Source organism: Nothoprocta perdicaria, unplaced genomic scaffold (assembly GCF_003342845.1).
Source record: "Nothoprocta perdicaria isolate Ctin4 unplaced genomic scaffold, notPer1 scaffold_34, whole genome shotgun sequence".
Lineage (NCBI taxonomy): Eukaryota > Metazoa > Chordata > Aves > Tinamiformes > Tinamidae > Nothoprocta > Nothoprocta perdicaria.
In genome coordinates this window covers 1,084,546-1,104,619 of record NW_020455577.1, presented here as the reverse complement: position 1 = coordinate 1,104,619, position 20,074 = coordinate 1,084,546, and the positions used below count along the sequence as shown (strand labels likewise).

Sequence of the window (20,074 nt, the reverse complement as noted above, 5' to 3'; positions counted from 1 at the left end):
CAGGAGGCCACACAGCACTTACAGAAGGACGGTGGTGGCCCTGGAGCACGGACAGCCCTGTGGATGGACGGGCATGTGGCTGGACACACAGGGCACTGCGCTGCCTCTCAGCGCAGCCGCTATCCCAACAGTCTCACACACAACGGCTCCTCCTCCCGGGCTGCGCCTGCTTTTTTTGGCAACTATTTTCTTTTATGAAAGTGTTAAAAAAAAATCTGTAGCTATTAAAAAAATCCTCTCCCTTTAGAGGCTGGATGAGGTTTTATTGACAGGTAAATAACCGGTGCGAGTATGTAAATAGCAGCGACCCCACTGACGTGGCGCCCCTCCACAGCACGGGCGGCTGCGGGGACAGGGTGACTGGCTCCGTTTGGTCACTGTCACAGACCTGGGGCACTGGCGCTTCCTTACACCCAGGGTTTCTGAATTTCTCTTCCTGCCCAGCCTCCTCAGCACAAACACCTGCGTGGCTCCGTGGCAGCCTCGGGGACCCCCCAAAGGAGGATCTGCTCTCCTCACCTCCCAGCTGCACCACTGGGTGTGTTTCTCAAACCACACAGCTCATCTGCCCCCAGGCTCACGGATTCTTCCTGCTTTGGCAGCAGCAAGACAGACTGGCCATCTTTTCCCCCGGAACACGGAGATGGGGGGGCTAGACACCCTAACACACATGACCTTCCACAAAACCCATCCAAGCGGCTCCGTGGCTCCCCAGCCCACACACACCGATGAGGTCTCAGGTTAATAAGCAGTGCAGTTATTCAGCTATCTGCTCGCAAGTGGTAGGTGCTCTCGGGCAGGTTGCCTGCTCCTGCCCACTCCCCCACGACTTTATGTTGTCAGCACATCTATGTTTAAGACTTGTTTTTTTTGCCTTTGTTTAAAGGGGTTTCCTTCCCTTGTAGTAAACTGAAGAGTTAATAGAAAAAAGTAATTCAAAAGTAATCCAAGCACATCTGTAAGTAATTCTGCAGGAGAGAGGGCAGAGCGCCGCAGGTCGGAGTTGGCACGCAATTCCTGGCTCCTGGTGTGCAGTCTCCGGGACACACAGAGGGTCCTGCCGCCGAGCACGGCTAGAAGTTAGATTTGGAGTGTCCAAATATGCAGATGGGAAAGTGCTTGACATGAGAGGACCACTGTGCTGCCAGCTGGAAGAACTTGACGTCGTTCCACTCCACGCCATCGATCAGGACTGCAGGAAGGGAAAACAAAGAGGTGAGTCGGGAAGCGCCAAGCGGAGCCACTGGCTCGAAACCTGTTTGTGGGAAACCTCCCCGCAGCAGGGAGAGGGAGGCCAGGCCATACACTGTGCTCACCCCCCGGGCAGCTCTGCCTTACTGTCACTGCAACGAGCTGCGTGCACTGGGCTGCACGAGGGCTCGAGCGCCAGCCAAGATGAGGGAGAACAGCCCAGATTGTTATTCTAGCACCAGCCCTGCATCATGTCTGTTCCCTGACACTGGAGCTCCTCGCACTGCTGACTTCAGCTTCACCTGATCTGACCTCTCCAGTTTCCTAAAGACACTTCACCTTCTCCCCTGGGCAGCCTTACAGAGACAGGCTCGAGTCTCTCTTCGCTGGCACTTTTAGCTGAGATGCAGGGCGCTGATTCAGAGGAGTTCCCAGGACAAGCAGCACTCCCCAGCACCCAGACCCACGAAGCAATGCCCACACTACCTGCCAGAAGGACTATTCCAGCCCCTGCTAAGGATGTGAGGATGTACATGTCTATCCTTGCCCCAACTTCAGGAATACTCCCCTTATTTTGGCTCCAGGACACCGAGTCAGCCTGGGTGACAGCGTGAGCAGCTGAGCCTCACGCTGAAGCCCTGGGGACGCGAGCGCAGCACTCACCCCGCAACATGTTCTGCTGATGTTTGGCTGTGCAAATCAACCTGCTGATGCCTTCAATACACTGGCTCTTTGACTCGATCTCTTTGTCTTTAGTTTTCTTGGGCAGGAACATCACTGTAAGAAACCACATCAGCACACAATGAACGTGTCACCCACAGGAGCTGTAATGAGGCTCACTTGCATTTTTCCATTTAAATGCTGGTTTAAGTCAGATTTAAATTCTGATGCCTCAGAACTCATTCTAATCATTTCAACCTCTACAATTACTCCCATTCAATGGGAGCTTGATCACACAAGCTCTTCATGGCATCACCCATCCCCTGAACACCTGGGGCCTTGGTGCCGCTGCCCGAGGCATTCCCAGCTCACAGCCCAGCTCCCAAAGGGCACGTTTGGAGTAACTTCCTCGGGAAGAGAGTCGCCCGCGGAGCAGTGGCGGGTGCTGTGCTGCGCGGGGCAGCCGCACCACCTAGGGGGACTCCCACACACTGCACGGTGCATCCTGGCGCCTCCGGCTCGCTGTGCTGACAGGGACCGCTCCCGAGCTCAGGCTCTCAGCTTTACCCTAGGCAGGACCAGCACAGGGCTTTGTCTGGCTCCCACAGCGGCCCTCCAAGGCAAGGGCACCGTGTCGCACCCAGTGAAACGTCTCTGCCAGGGCTGCTGCCATGTGCTGCGACAGGACGGTGTGCGCACACGTCCTGCCTCCAGCTGCATCCCAGTGACCTCCACAGGAGAGAGCATGGAGCCCACAGGCTTCGGGGGCCGCCCTGAGCCTGTGCACGGGGGCTAGGCTCTCTCTTGATCTAAGCCCCAAAAAGCAGGGGCAGAGGGTTCACACAGAGCACAGGATGGCTGTCCAGAGCAGCGTACCTCCGGGGTGCTGTTTGGGGCAGGGCTGCCCACAAAGGACCTGGCACCACTCCCACGTCTGTTCTTTGGGGCCAGACCATTTCAGCTCTTTAAAAAGTGTGAAAACATCCCCTTTTCACAGCAGGGAGAGAGACCATCTTCTCAGGGCAGCCCTGGGGCAGCAGCACAGGGAGGGCAGCATTGCAGTCCTGGCTTCTGGCAAGAGCAGCAGTGCAACACCCCACCCTACCTTTCTTGTTCTTCTCTTTTGTCACGACTGTCATGGACATGGTTGGAGTGGTAGCGATCTCGCCACTGGCAGGTAACCTGCTGACCTGCAGGGACCGGAAAGTGCATTTCAGTGTGTTTTTGGTGGTGGAGGGGTCCTTCTTCTCCGGGTCTTTTTTTCTGTCCACAGGTGCAGCTGCGATCCAGTAATCCACTTGCAGGCCCATCAGCTCAGCACCAAGGCTCTGGCTAGAAAACAGAAGAGGGTCATTTCTGCTCGGCGCTCAGCAGCATTCCCAGGGGAGCAGCATTCCCAGCCGGTGGCACCTTTTCGGTGTCCCAGGTGGCCAGGGGACATGCACCTGAGGGGGCAGTCAGGCAGCAACATTTCCTGGTGCAAGCAGAGTCTCCAGGGCACAAGAAGCCAGTGCTCCGATGCAGCCTGGCTCCCGCCCCAGGTGGCACTGCCTGGGCTGCACAGTGCTGCAGCGAGCAGAGACGGGCTGACCTGCTGCTCAGCTTCAGGGACACGCAGCGGGGAAGGGACAGACCACTTCCTAAGGTGCTGCTGAGCTCAGTGACCCAGCAGGTGAAGGCTGCTAGCCTCCTGTGGCTCAGGTCACCTCCAGGCTTTGGGCAGGGAAGAGGCACATGGCAAACATTTGGCTTCAGCCTCCTGGGTACCGACGAGCCCAGTGACTCTGGCTGGGCACAGTGCTGCCCAGCCAGTGCCACGGGGGCCCTCAACATCAGGCACTTGCACCCAGTCTGACCATGTCCGTGTCCCATGTCCATCAGCTCCTCCTGCCCCCTTCCTGCCCAGGTGCTCTGCCACAGCGGACAGGACATCTCTTCTCCCCAGTTCCCTATAACTGGGGGAACTCCTGCATTGGGAACGTGCTCTGCGAGTCCTGTGGTGTTTGCCAAGTCACAGCGGATTTCGGGATGTGAGTTTCTACTGAAAACTCCCACTTGTCATGCAGCAATGGGCAGGCATCACAGAAACCACATGCCAGGGTCTTTCTCGAGCCAGAAAGGGGAAGAGGAGCAACTTGGGGAATTCCACCCGCTCCCCTTGCTTGCTCACTGCCTCTTACATCACTCGCCTACCAGTCTGTTGGCTGATCACTTTTAACTGTGTCCCTTGCCAGGGAAATGGCAATGGTTAACAGGTCTGAATCTGCGATCCTGAATGAAATACTCACCTGCCTCCCTGGTCTGGGCAATAAGTAACCCCTCAGCTCAGACTAGGGCAGTGTTTTGGTCCTCTCAGCAAATCTTTTCCTTTCTGCCGTTTATCAACTGCAGTCACACTGCAGAGCACAGCTGATCCTGGATTATCAAAGTTACATTTTTGTTTCCCAGGGCAATTTTAGAGGTGAGATCTTATAAAGGCATTATTTTGGAGAGGCAGCTTTGCATTTTAATGCTTCACTGCATCATGTTCCTCATTTCAGCTGTAAAGATGAAGCATCTTAATGTTCACCAGGACTAAGCAGGATTTTCTGTTCCCTTCCTGGCTGAATAATTGGCTTAATCTTCTAGTCTGGGTCCCTCCCTGGCCCCTGTGCTGTTATGCACAGATCCATGGAGATGGAATAGTGCCGAGCCTAAACGTCCTTGCTTCCTGATCATTTTATCACATAGCCTTAAGCTGAAAGGTAGGAAATTCCTACCTTTCTCTGAAAGGTAGGAAATTCCTACCTTTCTAGGGTGGAACTAGGGTGCCAACCCCAGAAGCACCACCTCCAAGGTTCACTTTGGATGGTTTACTCTTCTAGGGATGAACTCCAGGTCACCGCAGAGCCAGGCCTGGGCCCAGGCTCTCCTGCTGTCAAACCACAGCGAGACCAACACAGGGAATTGGGCCAGCCTAAGGGCCACGCAGTCCTGCCAGCAGCCGGGTACACGCTGACCTGGGACTTCCACATTTCCACTTCCTCTCTTCAGTGAGAACTTCCAAGCCATTTTCAGAAGTCAGGGGTTAAAGGGCCCCTTGGGGCTTTCTGGACTGGGCAGGAAAGGTCTCATGGAGGGAGACCAGCAGCCCCTCCAGACCTGCAGTCCCCAACAGGGACAGCAGCACTTCAGGAGAGCATTCAGAGTCACTGGATTAGGCATGTTAGAGGGACCATCCTGCCTCATCTTTTAGCATCCATTTGCAGACCTGTTGTCCATGAATTTGCCAGAAGCCTCCTTGACCCACTGATCCTGCTGCCACACAAGGTAGCAAGGGCAGACAAGCTCCTGACAAGCCTTCCTTGCTGGGTACCCTAGTCCCTTCCTTTCTCTCTCTCTCTCTCTCGCAATTACAGCCTGTTAGTTTCACTGGGCCCTGCTACCTCTTGCATTGCAAGTTTGGTAACAGCAGTTCAGCTTTCAGCAGACCCACCATCATTGTGTGTTTGCAAGCCTTGATAACCTTCCCTGTCTCCACCTCCCCTAACTGGGGTCGTCTCAGTCTTTTTAGTGACTCCTCTCAAGGTTGCTGCCTGTCCCTTTGACTGCCTTTGGCTGCCATCCTCTGCACCTTCTCTAACTTTACCTCATCCTTCTGGAGATGGAGACCAGAGCTACAGACAAGCTGCAGGGCAGCCGTGCAGATGTTTTATATAGCAACCAAGTGAGTCCTGGTCAGGACAACTCTTCACTGGCAGTTTTCTGGTAGTTGCTTCTATTTATCCCCATAGATTTCAGTTAAACTAGCTCAGCTTTCCCTACAGGTGCTGTCTTCTTGCTGTTCAGGTAACCTCTCAGGCATGTGCATGAAAGGAGACTGCCCCATTGCACAGTACCACCCTACAGCTATCAGCTCCTTATCACAGCAGCTCAGCCTGCCTCTTTCATGGCATTGCTCTATCTTTACACTCACTTGGACACATCTGTTCAGCCCTTAAAACCTTTATTATGATTAATTATGAGGGGCTAGATTAGCTGGGAAATGGGTGTTTAAGTGTCACCCAGGTACCCCAAATCAGTCAATACTTTCTCTGGCTACATGTATCTCCAGAGAAACCCAGTATCTAATGGGAGATACTGGAAGATGAACAACATAAACCTTCAAAACGGGTGGTCACAGTGGCTAATTAGACTATGTGAAACAAGGCTGGGGCCAGCACGCAGCTCCAGAGGCAATAAGTGGAAAGCAGAGGTGACAACTTCAAGCATTCACCATGAGGAAGGACGTAGATCTATGGGTTTTCTTGCAGAAAAGGTTTCCTCTCACCTGTGTATCAGACAAGACAGCCGAGGGGCTGAAGGAGACGCAGAGTGCTTTACCTTGAGGACGAGAAGCTGCCCGTGACAGATGGTGAGGAAGGTGGCGTGGGGGAGGCTTCTTTCACAGCAGGCGACACAGACGGCGGGGTAGAGGAGAGGACAGTGGAGCTAGAGGGAGCGGCGTCATCAGAGTCACCTTGAAAAGAAGGAGCCAAACTGTGGGTTTGTCACTGTCCAGCACGAGCCTCCGTGCCCACTTGCTGCTGTGCTCTGCACAGGCCTCTGCTGGCTGTGCTCACACTCACTGCCCAGGTGCCCTGGATGAGGGTGGGGAGCACTCAAAGAAGAAGACCAGCTGCTGGGAGTTACAACAGCAGAACTGTTCTAACTGTTCGCAGCACTGGGGGCTAACACAGGCCAACTCCACCTTAAGAAAACCCCCAAATCATCAGCAATGGGTAAATCTGTTGAGCCCAAGTAGCCAGGCTTGCACAAGCTGGGTGACAAAGCACATACAATACCTGATGTTGCGGAAGATTGTTCCACTATTCCAACCTTCACCACCTGGAAAGAGGGGAAAAACAGAACAGCTCTAGGAAAGAGCAGACCCACGAAGCTGAGGAACACCCACACCAAACCAAGCCAGCCCCACAACTACTGTCCTTGCAGTCAAAGAATAACACAAATGCATATTAAGAAGCGGAACCTTCCAAGAGCCACGCAGGCCTCGGCAGGGTCTGCCGGAGCCGCAGCAGCTCACAGCCCTTCCCTGACCTAAGCCAAGGCAGCGCAGACCCTAGAGCCCTGTCACAGACCTGCACTGCCCTGAGGAGCCCACAGCCAGCCCTGAGCTGCACCAGCTGCTCAGCCTGGCCCTGAAACCCAAAGCAACAGGGCAGGGAGGAGCAGCGAGAACATCTCTAACACTGCTTTGATGCACCTGCCAGTGACACAGATACTGCTTCCAACACACAAGTGCAGCCATTTGCAGGGGGCAGAATAGCTGGGCTTTGTCAGGAAGCCACAAAAGCAGCAAAACACAGGCTTGGACTGCAGTTTTCTAGTCTCCAGACACAGAAAGCATCCAGCAAAGAAGAAAAAGCTCCTGGCAAAGCCTGCGGGCATACACACGGATAAACCAGCACATGGATGTGTCACAATGATTCAGTCACATCACGACACATGTGAAAACACATTCTGGTGACCTACCACCAGCTGGCACATCCAGGATAACCATAAATATTACACCTGGAGAGCTAACACTAATTTGTGGAGCAGAGTATGCTATGCAGCACTTGACTAGCCAGTGAACACAAGCTTCCAGGAATAAACTACATCTAGAAAGATGTAGTGATCCTTAGGGACAGATAAAGCATGGCTCTTCTGTAAGAATAATCTGCTGGGGTACGTGGGAATCATTAGATTTCTACACTGCAGATGAAAAACCCCTCTTGGAGGTCCTTAAGAAATTTGTTTTATTATGTAGATATTAACCCTAGGTACATAATAAGAATAATAATAAAAACAAATTAACAAAAAGAGAGAAAGAGCTTCATAGTGACTTAATACATATTAGAACATATTAAGCAGTTACCATCTCAGACTCAAACATAACAGCAATATCAAAGATCTGCCTGGGGGGATGTACTATTCCTTCTCCACTAGTGGATGGGACAGTAAGAGGACTGGAGACTGTGATAAGCACAGAAGACTGACACTAACTCCTCCACATTTGCTACTGCAGTCAGGTAGGACAAGCTTTGGGAGCACACCACCCACCTGTGCATGGGGCCCAGCAGCAGCTACCCCTACCTTAGAGCTGCTAGTGCTCCCGCAAACCCAGGCAAGGGTGTTTGAACACTGGTTATTATAGCGTAGCCAGGATAACACTCACCCCAACAAAGGGAATGAACTTCTGCGACGACTCTTCATCAGGGCTGAAGGCAAAGAAAAGAGAGCCGTTAGCAGCTCGCTCCCACGCTGGCGCAATACTCGCTGTGCACGTTGCATTCAGGCATGCAGCAGGGAGGGACGGGATGCAAGCGCCAGTGCAAGGCCCCCGTGGCAGCAGGCGAGAGCCTGCACGGGCGGGCAGCAGCGCCCAGCTTCCTGCCCTCCCTCCCGCGGGACACACAGGAATGACCAGTCACCACGGACACGCACCCTCCTGCTGCGGGGAAAGGGATCCGGGCCAGCTCGACAAGGAGCTCCGGGCGCTGCTTACAGGAGCTCGCAGCGCTCTGCCCTCGCAGCCGCGCCGCCCTCGGAGCCGCGTGCCAGGCTGCACGGCCGGGCACTGCCCGGGACACGGGGCTCCTTGCCCAGCGCCGGCACGAGCACACACACACACACACACACACACACGGATACCCAGTGTGCCCAGCTGCTCACTCGGACACACCACACAGGTCAGGCACCCGAGTGGGAGCAAACTGGGAGATGAGGACAGCGGCTACAGAAGGACCAACAGCTAAACCCAACCGACCAAAACGCACGTCGTGTCCCTGAAACACCTGCAGGCAACACGATGCATGTTCGGAAAACAGGAAGGCAGCAGCCCTCCCAGCCCAGGGCTTGCCTGGGGAAGAGAGTGGACCAGCAACTGGGACCAGAGCAAAACCATGGAGCAGCTGGAAAGAGAATCAAGACAGACAAGATCCAAGGAAGGTGGCTCGGGAGACCTGCAGAACGGCTGCTCCCTCTGAGCGCTGCAGGGAAGACAACGGAGTGGCCGGTGCGAGAGTGCGGGCGCATCCTGGCGGAATTTCCTGCGCTTGGACAGGGAGAGCAGCTGCGCGGCCCAGGCCCGGAGCGCTTCTCAGGAGTCCAGGGCAGGAAACAGGTCGGGCGAAGACAAATTTTCATGCTTCTCTTTTTGTGCATCCCTCTGAGTACTGCAGAAGTCAGGAACAAAAGCCAGTGTTGCCCTCACGGGGAATTTTTCTGGCTGCAACACATGTGCCTCAGGAAAGCAGGTATTTCTGCACTGTCCCTGTCGCCCATCTGAAAGGCACCAGATGCACAAAGGTTGCCAACCACTGCGTGTCTACCATGGGCTGCAGTTTCCTCTCTTTCTGAGGAAAGAATGGCATAAAACTGCAGGAAATATGACTCAGCCAGAGCTCGCTCTTGGTTCAAAGCAGAGTTTTCTTTCACAAAATAGCCTCTCTGCTTGGTTGAGCTCTGCACCAGAGCCAGAGGCTTTGCGCTCCACATCCTATAGCCCTGTGTATTCATTCTCCCCTCACAAGGAAATGATCCAACAAGACCCCCAGTTCTGGGCTGGGAGCTAGGAAGTTCACATCCTTCCAGACACAGCTGCAGGCCCCTTGGCAAATAAGTTTCTCAAGAGCATGAGATTTCCAGCTTCTCTTTTGCAAAAGGAAAGGAGGAACCTACAGAGCTGTGGAGAGAAGCAGAGAGTAGATGTTCAGCTTGTCCTCTCCTCAGCCCCACTGGTTGTGGAGACGCAAGGACCAAGTCTTGCTGACCAAGGGAAGCACACTAGTAGCACACTTCATCCTCTGGGAGCTACTGGATGGTTTTGCTTCAAGTCCTCAAAAAACAGCCCATTTCGGTTCCCCTGGGTTGCCCAGGCTGTTGCTGAGGAGAGACAAGAGCTAATTGTGAAAGAAATCCTTAAGTCACAGCTTATCACAGCTTGCAGTGACACATGGGCTGTGTCTAAAGCAATCCTGGATTTCAGCTGTCTTGGCACACATTCTCTTGGGACCTTCCACACATACCTCGGACAAGGCAGCTTATCAGAAAAGCTCTTCTTTACGTAGACTGGAAGGAAAGATGAGATGCTGCCCGTGCTTGTTCTTCACCTCCTCTTTCATATTCTTCATCTTCAGGATTCCCAAGACATTCATACAGAATCCTCTCACCATGGTCAAGGCCACTTCTAGCCCTCCTACCACCACCCTACATGAAGAGGTCCCCTGTCCTGGCAAAGACAGGTCCCCAAGCCTCATCCCTCCAAGGCCAAGCAGGTTCCCAGGTGCATTGACACAGCAGGGTCTAACCCCCACAGTGACATCCAGCGAACTGGTTTTACTCACGGTGCTTCTGAAGGCCCTCATCATTCAACTGCAGTTTAAAGACCTGACCCTCACTTGTGGTTGTCAACGAGGTTATTGATACTTCCAGGGAAGATTCCAGACCTATGGATAAAGGCCTGAAAGAAAGTGTTCCTTTCTTGGTATGGAGTGTTTTCTGATCATTATTTCTGCCTAGGCAAAACCCAGCCACCTGGGATGAGTCCTCTGAGATGCCTCTTCCAAAGGCAGGAAGAAAAACTGAAAATGGCCCAAGATAAATACCCCAAATCAGAAATTAATTCAGGCTGAACAGAGACAGATTTAAACGCCTCAAGACTCCTAGAAATGAGAAGCAGCCACAACACCATGAATCACCTGCTAAATAAGGGGAAGGATCAGCACCTCTCCCTGCTAGGGAGAAGGACAAATTAGGGTGCAGAGCCCAAAAAGTATAATGGTAGTGGAGACTGGATAACAGCTACAGAGCAGTAATATCCATTATTAGTCTTTAAATAAAATACTTGGGTTCCATGTACAGTTTCAGCAACCCAAACCAGACTGAATATCCAAACGCTTGTGAACTCTGAGCAGGAGGGTCCCAGGTGCTCCACGCAGGTCTCCCGGAAGGGTTACAGGAAAGAGGTGACTGTTGTCATGGAAGGTAAGCAAGCCTCCGAGCCAAGGTAGGCATCTCCAGCAACCTTCTAGGGTCCATCTCCGGTAGGAAGCTTCCCACTGAGCGGCTGCGGGTCCTTGCCGGCTACCACGGGCCCCGCAGTGCCAGCCCAGGTCTGGCCCAGGGCATGAAACAGCTCCAAGTCCCCACAATGCCCACGAGGAGCCACCTCGTTGCTGCCCAAGGACCTCCGTGTCCCCACAGCAAGGCAGCCCTGTGCAGCAGGTCAGCACTGCCTCCCTCATTGCTCTGGCACGTGGATCCAGGTGCCGAGGGGCCAAGTTCAGCCCAGCATGGTCCCCACAGGAGAGCTCCACGTGGAGAGGAGAGGAGCCAGGCGGCGCAGGCGCTGCCCAGCTCACCCCGGCCAGCTCCATCTGCTGCTGCTGCAGGAGGAAGCCCTTGGAGAAAGGGATCAGAGGCTGTCCTGCAGAGGCAGGGACGAGTGACAGGCATCATCCCTGCTTCCTGGGACCCGCAGGGCCTCACCCTCCAGCTCCAGGGAGCAAGAGCTGGGAGAGGTCTCTTTAGAGCATGGGAGCACGGAGGGCTTGGGGTGAAGGTGCAACGAGGTAGGAGGTGGCCCGGCCCGCGCCATGCCCAGCAAGCAGTGCTTTCATTTCCGACAGCCAAGCTGCTCCCCACATCCATGCAGGGGCTATCCCAGGAGCCACACGGCAGGAGCTGCACTGAGCATCCCAGCGGGGGACAGCAGCCCAGGCCCGCAGCAATCCAGCTACGTGGGAGGCGAGTGTCCACAGGCAGCCACCCATCCAAAACACTGTTTGATCCACCCGAAACACTGTGGCTGAAATGGCAATTCATCCCCCTCCTGCCCCCTTCCCCTTCCCCAGGCCCCTCCAGTTCAGGTGAGGCCAGCAGACGCCCCAGGAGGCGAGAAAGCTCCCACCCCGTGTGCAGCCCGTCACAGGCAGGACATGCGCCAGCCTTTCGCCATCGCACGCGCAGCAAGGGCAGAGGGAGGAGAGCACAGGGCAGTGGGAACGCGGAGAGTCACAAAGCAGCTCCTCACACACAGCTACGCCCTAAGAACTAGGCTGTCTCGGCTTTCCTTGGACCAGGGGGCTTGTTTAACAGAGCAAATGCTAGGATTCTGGGAGAGTCGTCTTGCCATGAATTTGTAGCTAGTGCTGCTGCTTCTACACGGATCACTGCCCTGGAAGCTGGCCTGGGGAAGCCCTTCACTGCTGGCTTGGAGGGATATCAAGCTCCATTTTGTCCTCAGCTCAGAAAGTTACTGAACAGAGGCCTATAATCAGCTAGTCTGGGACCAGGAGGTTCTTCAGAGCTCCGAAGCAGCTCAGAGCCCAACTGCCCCATTTGCAAACACCATCTCCCCTTTCCTAGCCTCAGAAAACTCCCATAGACAGGAGATGGCCCGCCAATAAAAGACAAGACCTCCGTTTTCCTATTACTGGGAGAATATTCCCTGGCCTGCATGCCTGAACCTTATGGGCCCAAGTCCAAAAGCAGGGGCCAGAGGCACGTCCTGAGCACAGCCCAGGGCACTTCAGTTCCAAAAGACAGGGAACGAAAGCCCTGCTCGTGCTCAGCCTTTGGAGGCTCCACTCCCATGGCTGTGGCCACACAGTAAGGATTATTTGTGGAGCAGGGAAGGAAAAACCTACCTTCACAAGGTTTTACTGCTCAAGGCTACCTCCTCGAGAGGCCCTTCGTCCCCGTTCAGTCTATAACCCGCACGTGTGGTGCAAAGGCAGAGCGGTCAGTTTAACAGCACGTTCTGCCAGCAGATGCCAAGCTCTGCAAGCAGCGAGCAGGATCAACCTGAAGCATAAACTGAGCATCCCAGACCTGCAGGACTGTTAAACAAGACACAAAAGACCAGCCCGTAGGGGAGAGAGAGAGGAGATGGGAGAGGAAACCTAAAGAAACCAATACCTTAGGGTAAAATCAAAATGAAAGCTCTTTTTCCTTTTCAGAAAGCAACCAAAGGAAAAGATAAATATGTTATTATACTTACAATAAAGTGATGCATTCATTTAGATAGTGCTAATGGAAACCCAGTTTCAGCTTGTTTTTTTTTCCCCCCCCCACAATACTATCCCTGTCATTTCTGATGCAAAAAGCTGCATTTCCAAAGGAAGCCACATCGGGAGATAACTGCCTGTTACTCCATGGGCAAGTTTGTTCCTCTAACCCAAAAATGTGGCCTAGCTGGAGAGCAAGTGTATGCAACAGATACCCTGAGATTATAGACTACAACTACTGATGTGACTAAAAGCTTCAGTGATTTCTCTTCCTAGTGACCTTCTGAGGGCCTGAGCCTGCAGCAGAATAGGATTTTTGGGGTTTCAGGCATAGCACCAGAAGGGCCAAAGCCACCACACTGACCCGAGCAATTCACTAATGAGACAGTGCACACTGCTGTCAGGGGCAAGTGTGCATCACTTGGGTAATTTCCAGGTGTTTTTCCTCAAACCTAACAGATGTTTCTGGGCACAGCAGCAACTCCAACTGATTAAATGTGCTTTAGTTCCAAACCTCCAGCTGGCACTTGAGGAATGGTGCAGAACCCAGAAACTGCAGGCTGCACGGAACAGGTAAGGCAGCCATCAGAGGGGGCTACCTGCACTTCTGCACACTTGCCACATCTGCACACTGTCATGTTTCTGACTAATGGCAAGGCTTCAGGCCAAAAGCAAGATGAAAACTGAAGTTTCCAGTACCCTGGTTTTGCGGACTTCATCTTTAGCACATTAACATTACTGAAGCTCAGATACTCAAAAATACAGCTCTGACAAAAAAAAGAAAAAAGTATGGGAAGAGAGTGCACCCTTTTTCTAATGGACTAGTCAGTCTGGAAATATTTTCCTTAAGGGAATATCAAGATTGGGCTAAATTTTACTGAATTAGTTCTGCAAAGAATCAGACAGGCATAGGAATAAAAAAGTAATATAGGGTAACCATTTGTTAAAAAAAAGTTAAAAAGAGGCTGCATGTTCTGCAGCACCTCTAATTCCTCCCAGTTTTTATGCAAACTAGGCACAGAAGAGGGATGTTAAAGGACTATCAATAGCAGAACAGATGTAGCAAGGGATAATTAAAGTCATCCATATTCTGCATGAGATTGTTAGTCCCTAACGGAAAAAAAATAATCCCATTAGATGGATGTTTGTCCTGCTCTGAGAACCAGTCTCACTGGAACACATGTGATTTAGAGTCTATTTGTCTCTGCTCTGTTTCAGAAATAATCTCTCCAGCGATTATAGGGCCATGGCTCTTCATACTTCTCTATCTTGTTTTTAGACTCAAATCCTCCCCTTCAACCGGCTTCTTAAGCCTTAGAAGAGGCTAAATCACACCTGGCCAGCCCTCCTCAGCAGGGATTTGGGTAGCCCACAGTGCCCCGTGACCAGCATTTTGTCTCCCCTGCACTAGGCTCTGCTATTCGCACTCTACAAACAGCTCCGAAAAAGAAAAGCTTTGGTTCCCTCCAAGCTGGTGCAGGAAGGCCAGGTCTCATGGGAGACCCCATGAGGAACACTGAAGTCTTACACCTGAGGTCTCTCACCTACAAAGCAGCCGAAAGGCTGGTGTAAAGCTCGGAGAACTCTCTGTGCAAGAGAGATCTGGAGCTAAAGCAGCTACGGTCACACCCCCTGCTCCCCAGTTCCACTTCCCCTAATCTCTCAGATCTTCAAAGTTTACAGAGCTTCCAGTCTTGAAAACAGAATGAGGTCCCAGTTCTAGATCCACTGCTGTGTGAGTGGGGTGCATCACTGGGTGCAGGCTATGACAACGCTCCCTGGTTTGGAGACTGGAGCGAATTTAAGACCACTAGCTCACAAGACGAGGAGAGCACTTCCCCTGCAGCCCGGTGGTCATTCTGGCAAGTGGCTGTCCTATTAGTAACGTACCTTTTCTGCTTGTAGGTCAGCATTGCTTCAGCAATGGGCAACTGATGCGCGCAGTTTGCCCCTGCGATGTACTGCGTTATTCTGGAGACGACATCCGGCGCTTCTGCCACTGCAACAGAGCAAGAAGAGAACTAAGTCGTTCAGACCCTCACTAGTGCTGTGCTCCCCTTGCTCAGCCACGCAGCTGAGGGTACCTGGCAGTGCGGCTTCTGAGGGACGCTCTGCAACATACCCCAAATGGCTGCAAACCACGTCTAAAGAGAAGCCAACATCCTTCAGGAGCTCCAGTGAAAAAAGACCAGGAGAGCGCATGAGTTGGCACAGCTCTGTACACAGCATTACTTATTCTAAGCCAGACTCAAAGGCCAAGTCTATATTTACATTTGTCTCCATTTTCAAGTATGGCAAGAAATTAAAAGAAACCCATCCCAGACATCTGTCCTTCCATGAACTTGAAAAATGTAGGTTCGGGGAGACCATTAGTCCACCTCCCAACTCTAAGCAAGACTAACTCGCAGCTAGAAGAGGCTGCCTAAGGACTTGTTCAGCAGACAAGCTCCCATCTGCTAGAGAAGGCTCCAAAGCATGCCTGGGAGAGACACCTCTCTCCTCCTCTCACCAGTACAAGACTTCCACAAGCATCCTATTCCGTAGGGAGCCCCAGGCTCCCTCCACAGCTCCAACAGGAGGAGCATGTTGCTGTCTCCCACTCTTGCACTGCTCTCAAAACGCTGATCCTTTTCCCTGCTCGGGGAATTCCTGCTGGGGAGAGGCCACCATGGGAATGTCACTCCTCAGGCAAGTTGCAAGTCTTGAGGGAGGCCTAAACGTTAGATGCAAATCCTTCTTTCTCCTGTTCCACTCTATTTTTGCAGGAACAGATGGAAAAACTGCAAGCATTAATATTTTAAGTCAGCGGCTACTTTAAAAGTCAGTAAGATTTTACTCTGGTTTAAAAAGAGATTTACAACAGGACAGGAAACTTGCTGACCTGACCGAGGGCAGCTTTCACATGTTACGATACTGGCAAGGAACGAAATTCTTTTTTAATGAGAAAGATCCTGCCAGCAGATTTCAGACATGCCAAGGTCACTCTCACACGCAACCCTTACAAGCTGATCTTCCCAGAATTTGCAGTTTCCCAGAGCCAGCTCTCCAGATCAAAGAAGGTGACGCAGTGATCTTGGTAGCGAGACCTCCACACCAAAGCACAAAGCTGAGAGCTGGGTAGAACAGAGCAACTGAGAGGCAGCCAGTTCTGCTCACAGAGTGTTAAGCAGAGGACACACAAAGGTCAGTCTCAAACAGCAACGTGGTGGAGGATGGAGAAAAGAGGAACAAAAACATTTGTCTGCTTCCTCTCGCACTTACTCGACCTCTGCTAAAATTGCTCATTCAAACCTTTCATCCCATGCAAGACGGACAGACATGTGGTCTTACCAGTGGTTTGTGCTTCAAGTTTGTTGAACAGATCCCTCCACGCCAGATCTTGGAAGAAGTTGTTGTACCTATAATCTACAGACCCCAGATACTTGGCCACAGGATGAGAGCCTACGAAGGAAAAGAAATCATGACAGTTGCTCTCCCCAGCACTGATCACAGCTGTGGCTTCTGGTTGCAAAGAATTAAATTTCAAAGTGAAAACTACACTGGATACCTCAGAAATAAATTATAAAAAGAGTCCATTTTATCTGTACAAGAGCATGCAAATAGATTTTCCAATAGAGCCATTGATTCAACACCACTGACTTTTCAGAGACACCCTCCCGCCTCACACCAGCCAATTAAAATATTAAAAGGTAGAAGAGGACTGAGAAACTGCTGAGGAGCTAAAGGACCTGGAAGAGCCCTAGGCCCTGTGGCAGAGGGCTGTGAGGCTGCTCCTCCAACACCGCTCATGGCTGCTTGGGGACACAGAGCAGGAACAGTCAGCTCCACCCAGGAGATGCAGCCCGGGGAGGTTTAATTCCAGGGCAGGGTAAGGGAAGGGGCACATGAGGCTGTGTCAAGCTCACCAAGCAGGCTGTAACTAACAGAGCATGGTCCTCATGAGCGCCACCACACGCCTCAGGCCCCTGCCCACCCTAACTGCTCTTTCATGAGCCCACATGGACCCACTGTTCCCACTCAGCCTACACACCCCAGCTCCGGGCCGCAGGCACGGATGGAGATCTGCCTTCCTACTCCTGCTGAGCAGGACAGGGACACTGCCCATGGTGGCTACTCTAAGACTGTTTCTTTTATAATGGAGTTTTAAGTAGCACACACAGAACAATGCTGGAGCACTGGAGAAGTGACAGCTTTCCCCCTTGTCAGGAAAACCCATCACACAGGGCTGACAGTCAGAACCAAGTCCTAACCACGAGATCTGCTGAAAAGTTGTAGCCACAGGGGCTAAATAAAATACTGAAAGACAAACAAAAAAACACAGCAACAACATAACAAACCCCTTTATTCTATTTGCCCCTTTGAAACACTGCCTCACTGATCTGGCCATCAAGAGCGTCTTTCAGGCATCGAATCAGAAGCTGGTAGCAGGGTTGAACCTTCCCCACACAGATGCTCACAGACAGCAGACCATCATTAACTCTTTTCCTTCTGCTTAGTTGACTAAAAAAAGGCAAAATCATCTTGGAGAAAAAGCTACCACTCCCTATTTAGGGGCCACTGTTTGCAACAGAAACCTTTAAGATGTTTATGACACCATGCTGTTTTTGGTGCTTCTTTAATTGTCCAGGGAGAGGCTGTTGCTCAATCACACTGATGAAGTGCCAGAGAGCTGGCCAGAAAGGAATGCTTGATCCAGTCAAGAAACAATGCAGGCTTCCACTGGAAAGCCCCATTAGAGACGTTTCTACATTTAAAATACATCTTAAAAGTATTCACGGCTCTGAAGCAGTTCCACTATCAAAGTGTTTTGTTCCCTTTTTTATAAGGCCAGGAAAAGTTTTGAGATTAAAAACAATCCAGAAACATTAGCTAAATTTTGCAGTTCACTTTCAAAGAGAGAAGAACCCAAGACTGTGGGATGGAAAACCACAGCCTCTGCTCCGACCAGGAGAGGGGCCATTGTGTAAGGACCAAAGCCCTCAGCCATGCGGACTCTCGTTCAAATCACACTTACTCCTGCAAAAAATCCTTTTTGTGTGTGTGTTTCCACCTCTCTCACCCTTTAACTACTTTATATGAAGGGCTTTGGTTGCAGGATAGCCAAAGCCCTCTTCTTTGGCTATCCTGCACCTCACTTGCCCTCTGCAGATCTCATCCCTGAGCTGAGGCTGCCTGACACCCTTGTCCATCGTGCAGCCAACACCTGCCCACCTACAGTTGGGAGAGACCAATGGCATTAGCCTGTCCCAGAGCTCCAAGACTGGGATCTATCAAGGAAAGGCAGCTCTCAAGCTCCACCCGTGTCACTCGAGTGTCCCCTCACACCCACCAAAGCAGCTCATCATTTTAATAATTTTCTCTCTCAGCAGTTTCAGAGCCTTTACAAATTTTCATCTTCCTCTTTTTTCCACAAAGATTTTGTGCATCAGCCTCAAGGAAGCCAGAACTTTTACTGCTTCAGGAAACACTGCACCCCATAAATTTAAGAATTCAGCCAGAGAAAGAATTTCTAGAACATTAGTCTACACATTTGTGGTAGAGTGATAGAGATAGAAAAGAGTCTCCCCATCTGGGGAGAGAGGGCTCAGCCCCCTGCTCCAAACAAGAGGTTTACAAGCAGACTTTGGCATTAGGAACATAAAGCTGAAGTTCACTCACGCAACAAGCAATGCAAACATCAAACACCGCTAGGATAGCATGACATTTGCCTCACTGAGCAGCCAGTTACCTGGCCAAAGCTTCCAGGAGGGCTGATCCTGGGGGAAAACACCACAGTTAACCCATTATCTCTCTACGAAGAAAAATCGTTCCTTATTTACCTAGAGGGATGATCAAAAATCTCATGTAGCCGAGCCAGTCTGGGGTTTTGTGAGACAGTTGCTCTACAAAGAGCCTCAAAACAGCACTGAGGTAATTCTGGGCTCCGGCCACTGCAATTTTAATTGGGTTTGGAGGCTGGGAATTGCAGTTACAGCTAGACAGAAAAAAAAGGGAACATATTCATCATTGTGCTTCTAAATCAGCTATTTCAGAACAAGTCAAACATTTTGTTTAACAACTGTCAAGGTAAAAAAAGAGCTTGTTCAATACACAAGGCAATATCACAATGACTAGTATCAGCTTAAAACATCATTAATAAAATACAGTATTGTTCAGTACTTCAACTGGTTCCCCTTGCTCTTTCTTTGTCACATTTTGACAGTTTAAAGGGTTTGCTCTAACAATCCAGGTTGGGATGAACCTATCACAGCTGACTGGGCTGGGTCAGAGAACACTCAGGTATCCACAGTCCTCAGTAAGGATCACTTTAAGGAAAACAAAAAATAAAGAAAAAAAATCCCTGTTTTATAACCTACCTGTATTTCAACTACTGCACGGAAAACTCCCTGAGCATTGGGGGCACAAGAGCTGAGAGGCTTTTGGAGCTTAGGACTGCAAGCCCTCCTTTCTACAGGAGACACAGCAAACAAAATAAGGCAGAACTTACTATCGCTGTATCCTGGAGACGATAGTGCTAAAAGCTGCCTGAATATCCGCCGAGGAGCACGTGCAGACCACGGGCAGGGTGTGTTTTTGCAAGACATCTGAAAGGTACTGAGGAGAGAGCAGATGACACTAATGTCTTTTGTGGCACCGTTTGTCACCAAGATCCCACCTCCCTCAGTCTCTTCGGGCTTTTCACACCCAATTGTAAGCCCAGTTTGTAGGTAGCTACTTCCCAAACACCTCTTTCCTTGGGCATCAGCCAAAAGCTTTTCCTCCAGAAGACAGGAACCACTGTACCTTCTTGACCAACACCAGTCAAAAACATGGCATTTATGCCAACAGGAATTCTAGAATGGCAGTTTGTTAAGGCTTCAGAGAGCAGGGCAGCTGCTTGCCCAGCAGACAGCACTGGGTAAAAGCAGAACCTCCTATTCACCTGCATCATACACATGAACTTAACATTAGACTCATTGATTACCTCGTACTTCCATCAAATTCTGCACACTCTCAGGTCAACAGTGTCTTCAACTTCACTGAAGCACAGCCTGTTGCTAATGGAGGAAGACATAAGGCCTTCTTTTCACCTCTGCCACTCTGTGGTCAAATAGAAGGCATCTCCATCTCAAGTGGAAAGCAACTGGAACCAGTAACTCCACTGGGCTTTTTGGTCTTTCACATGCCAAGGTCCCAGTTCTTCCAGACGGATA

At 51.3% G+C, this 20,074-nt stretch overlaps 1 protein-coding gene across 1 annotated transcript in view; it reads right to left on the bottom strand.

Moving 5' to 3' along the window:
* Positions 1–602: 602 nt before the first annotated feature.
* Positions 603–20,074, bottom strand: part of PACS2 (phosphofurin acidic cluster sorting protein 2) — a 38,640-nt gene continuing 19,168 nt past the window's right edge. Inside the window, exons 14-23 of the mRNA XM_026043795.1 lie at positions 19,369–19,475; positions 18,701–18,855; positions 16,212–16,322; positions 14,772–14,880; positions 8,048–8,090; positions 6,675–6,717; positions 6,214–6,349; positions 2,957–3,183; positions 1,855–1,968; positions 603–1,192 (exon numbers count right to left, since the gene is read on the bottom strand). Coding sequence (XP_025899580.1) covers positions 1,074–1,192; positions 1,855–1,968; positions 2,957–3,183; positions 6,214–6,349; positions 6,675–6,717; positions 8,048–8,090; positions 14,772–14,880; positions 16,212–16,322; positions 18,701–18,855; positions 19,369–19,475 — 1,164 coding nt within the window. The 3' untranslated portion in view covers positions 603–1,073. The remainder of the gene's footprint in view (positions 1,193–1,854; positions 1,969–2,956; positions 3,184–6,213; positions 6,350–6,674; positions 6,718–8,047; positions 8,091–14,771; positions 14,881–16,211; positions 16,323–18,700; positions 18,856–19,368; positions 19,476–20,074) is intronic.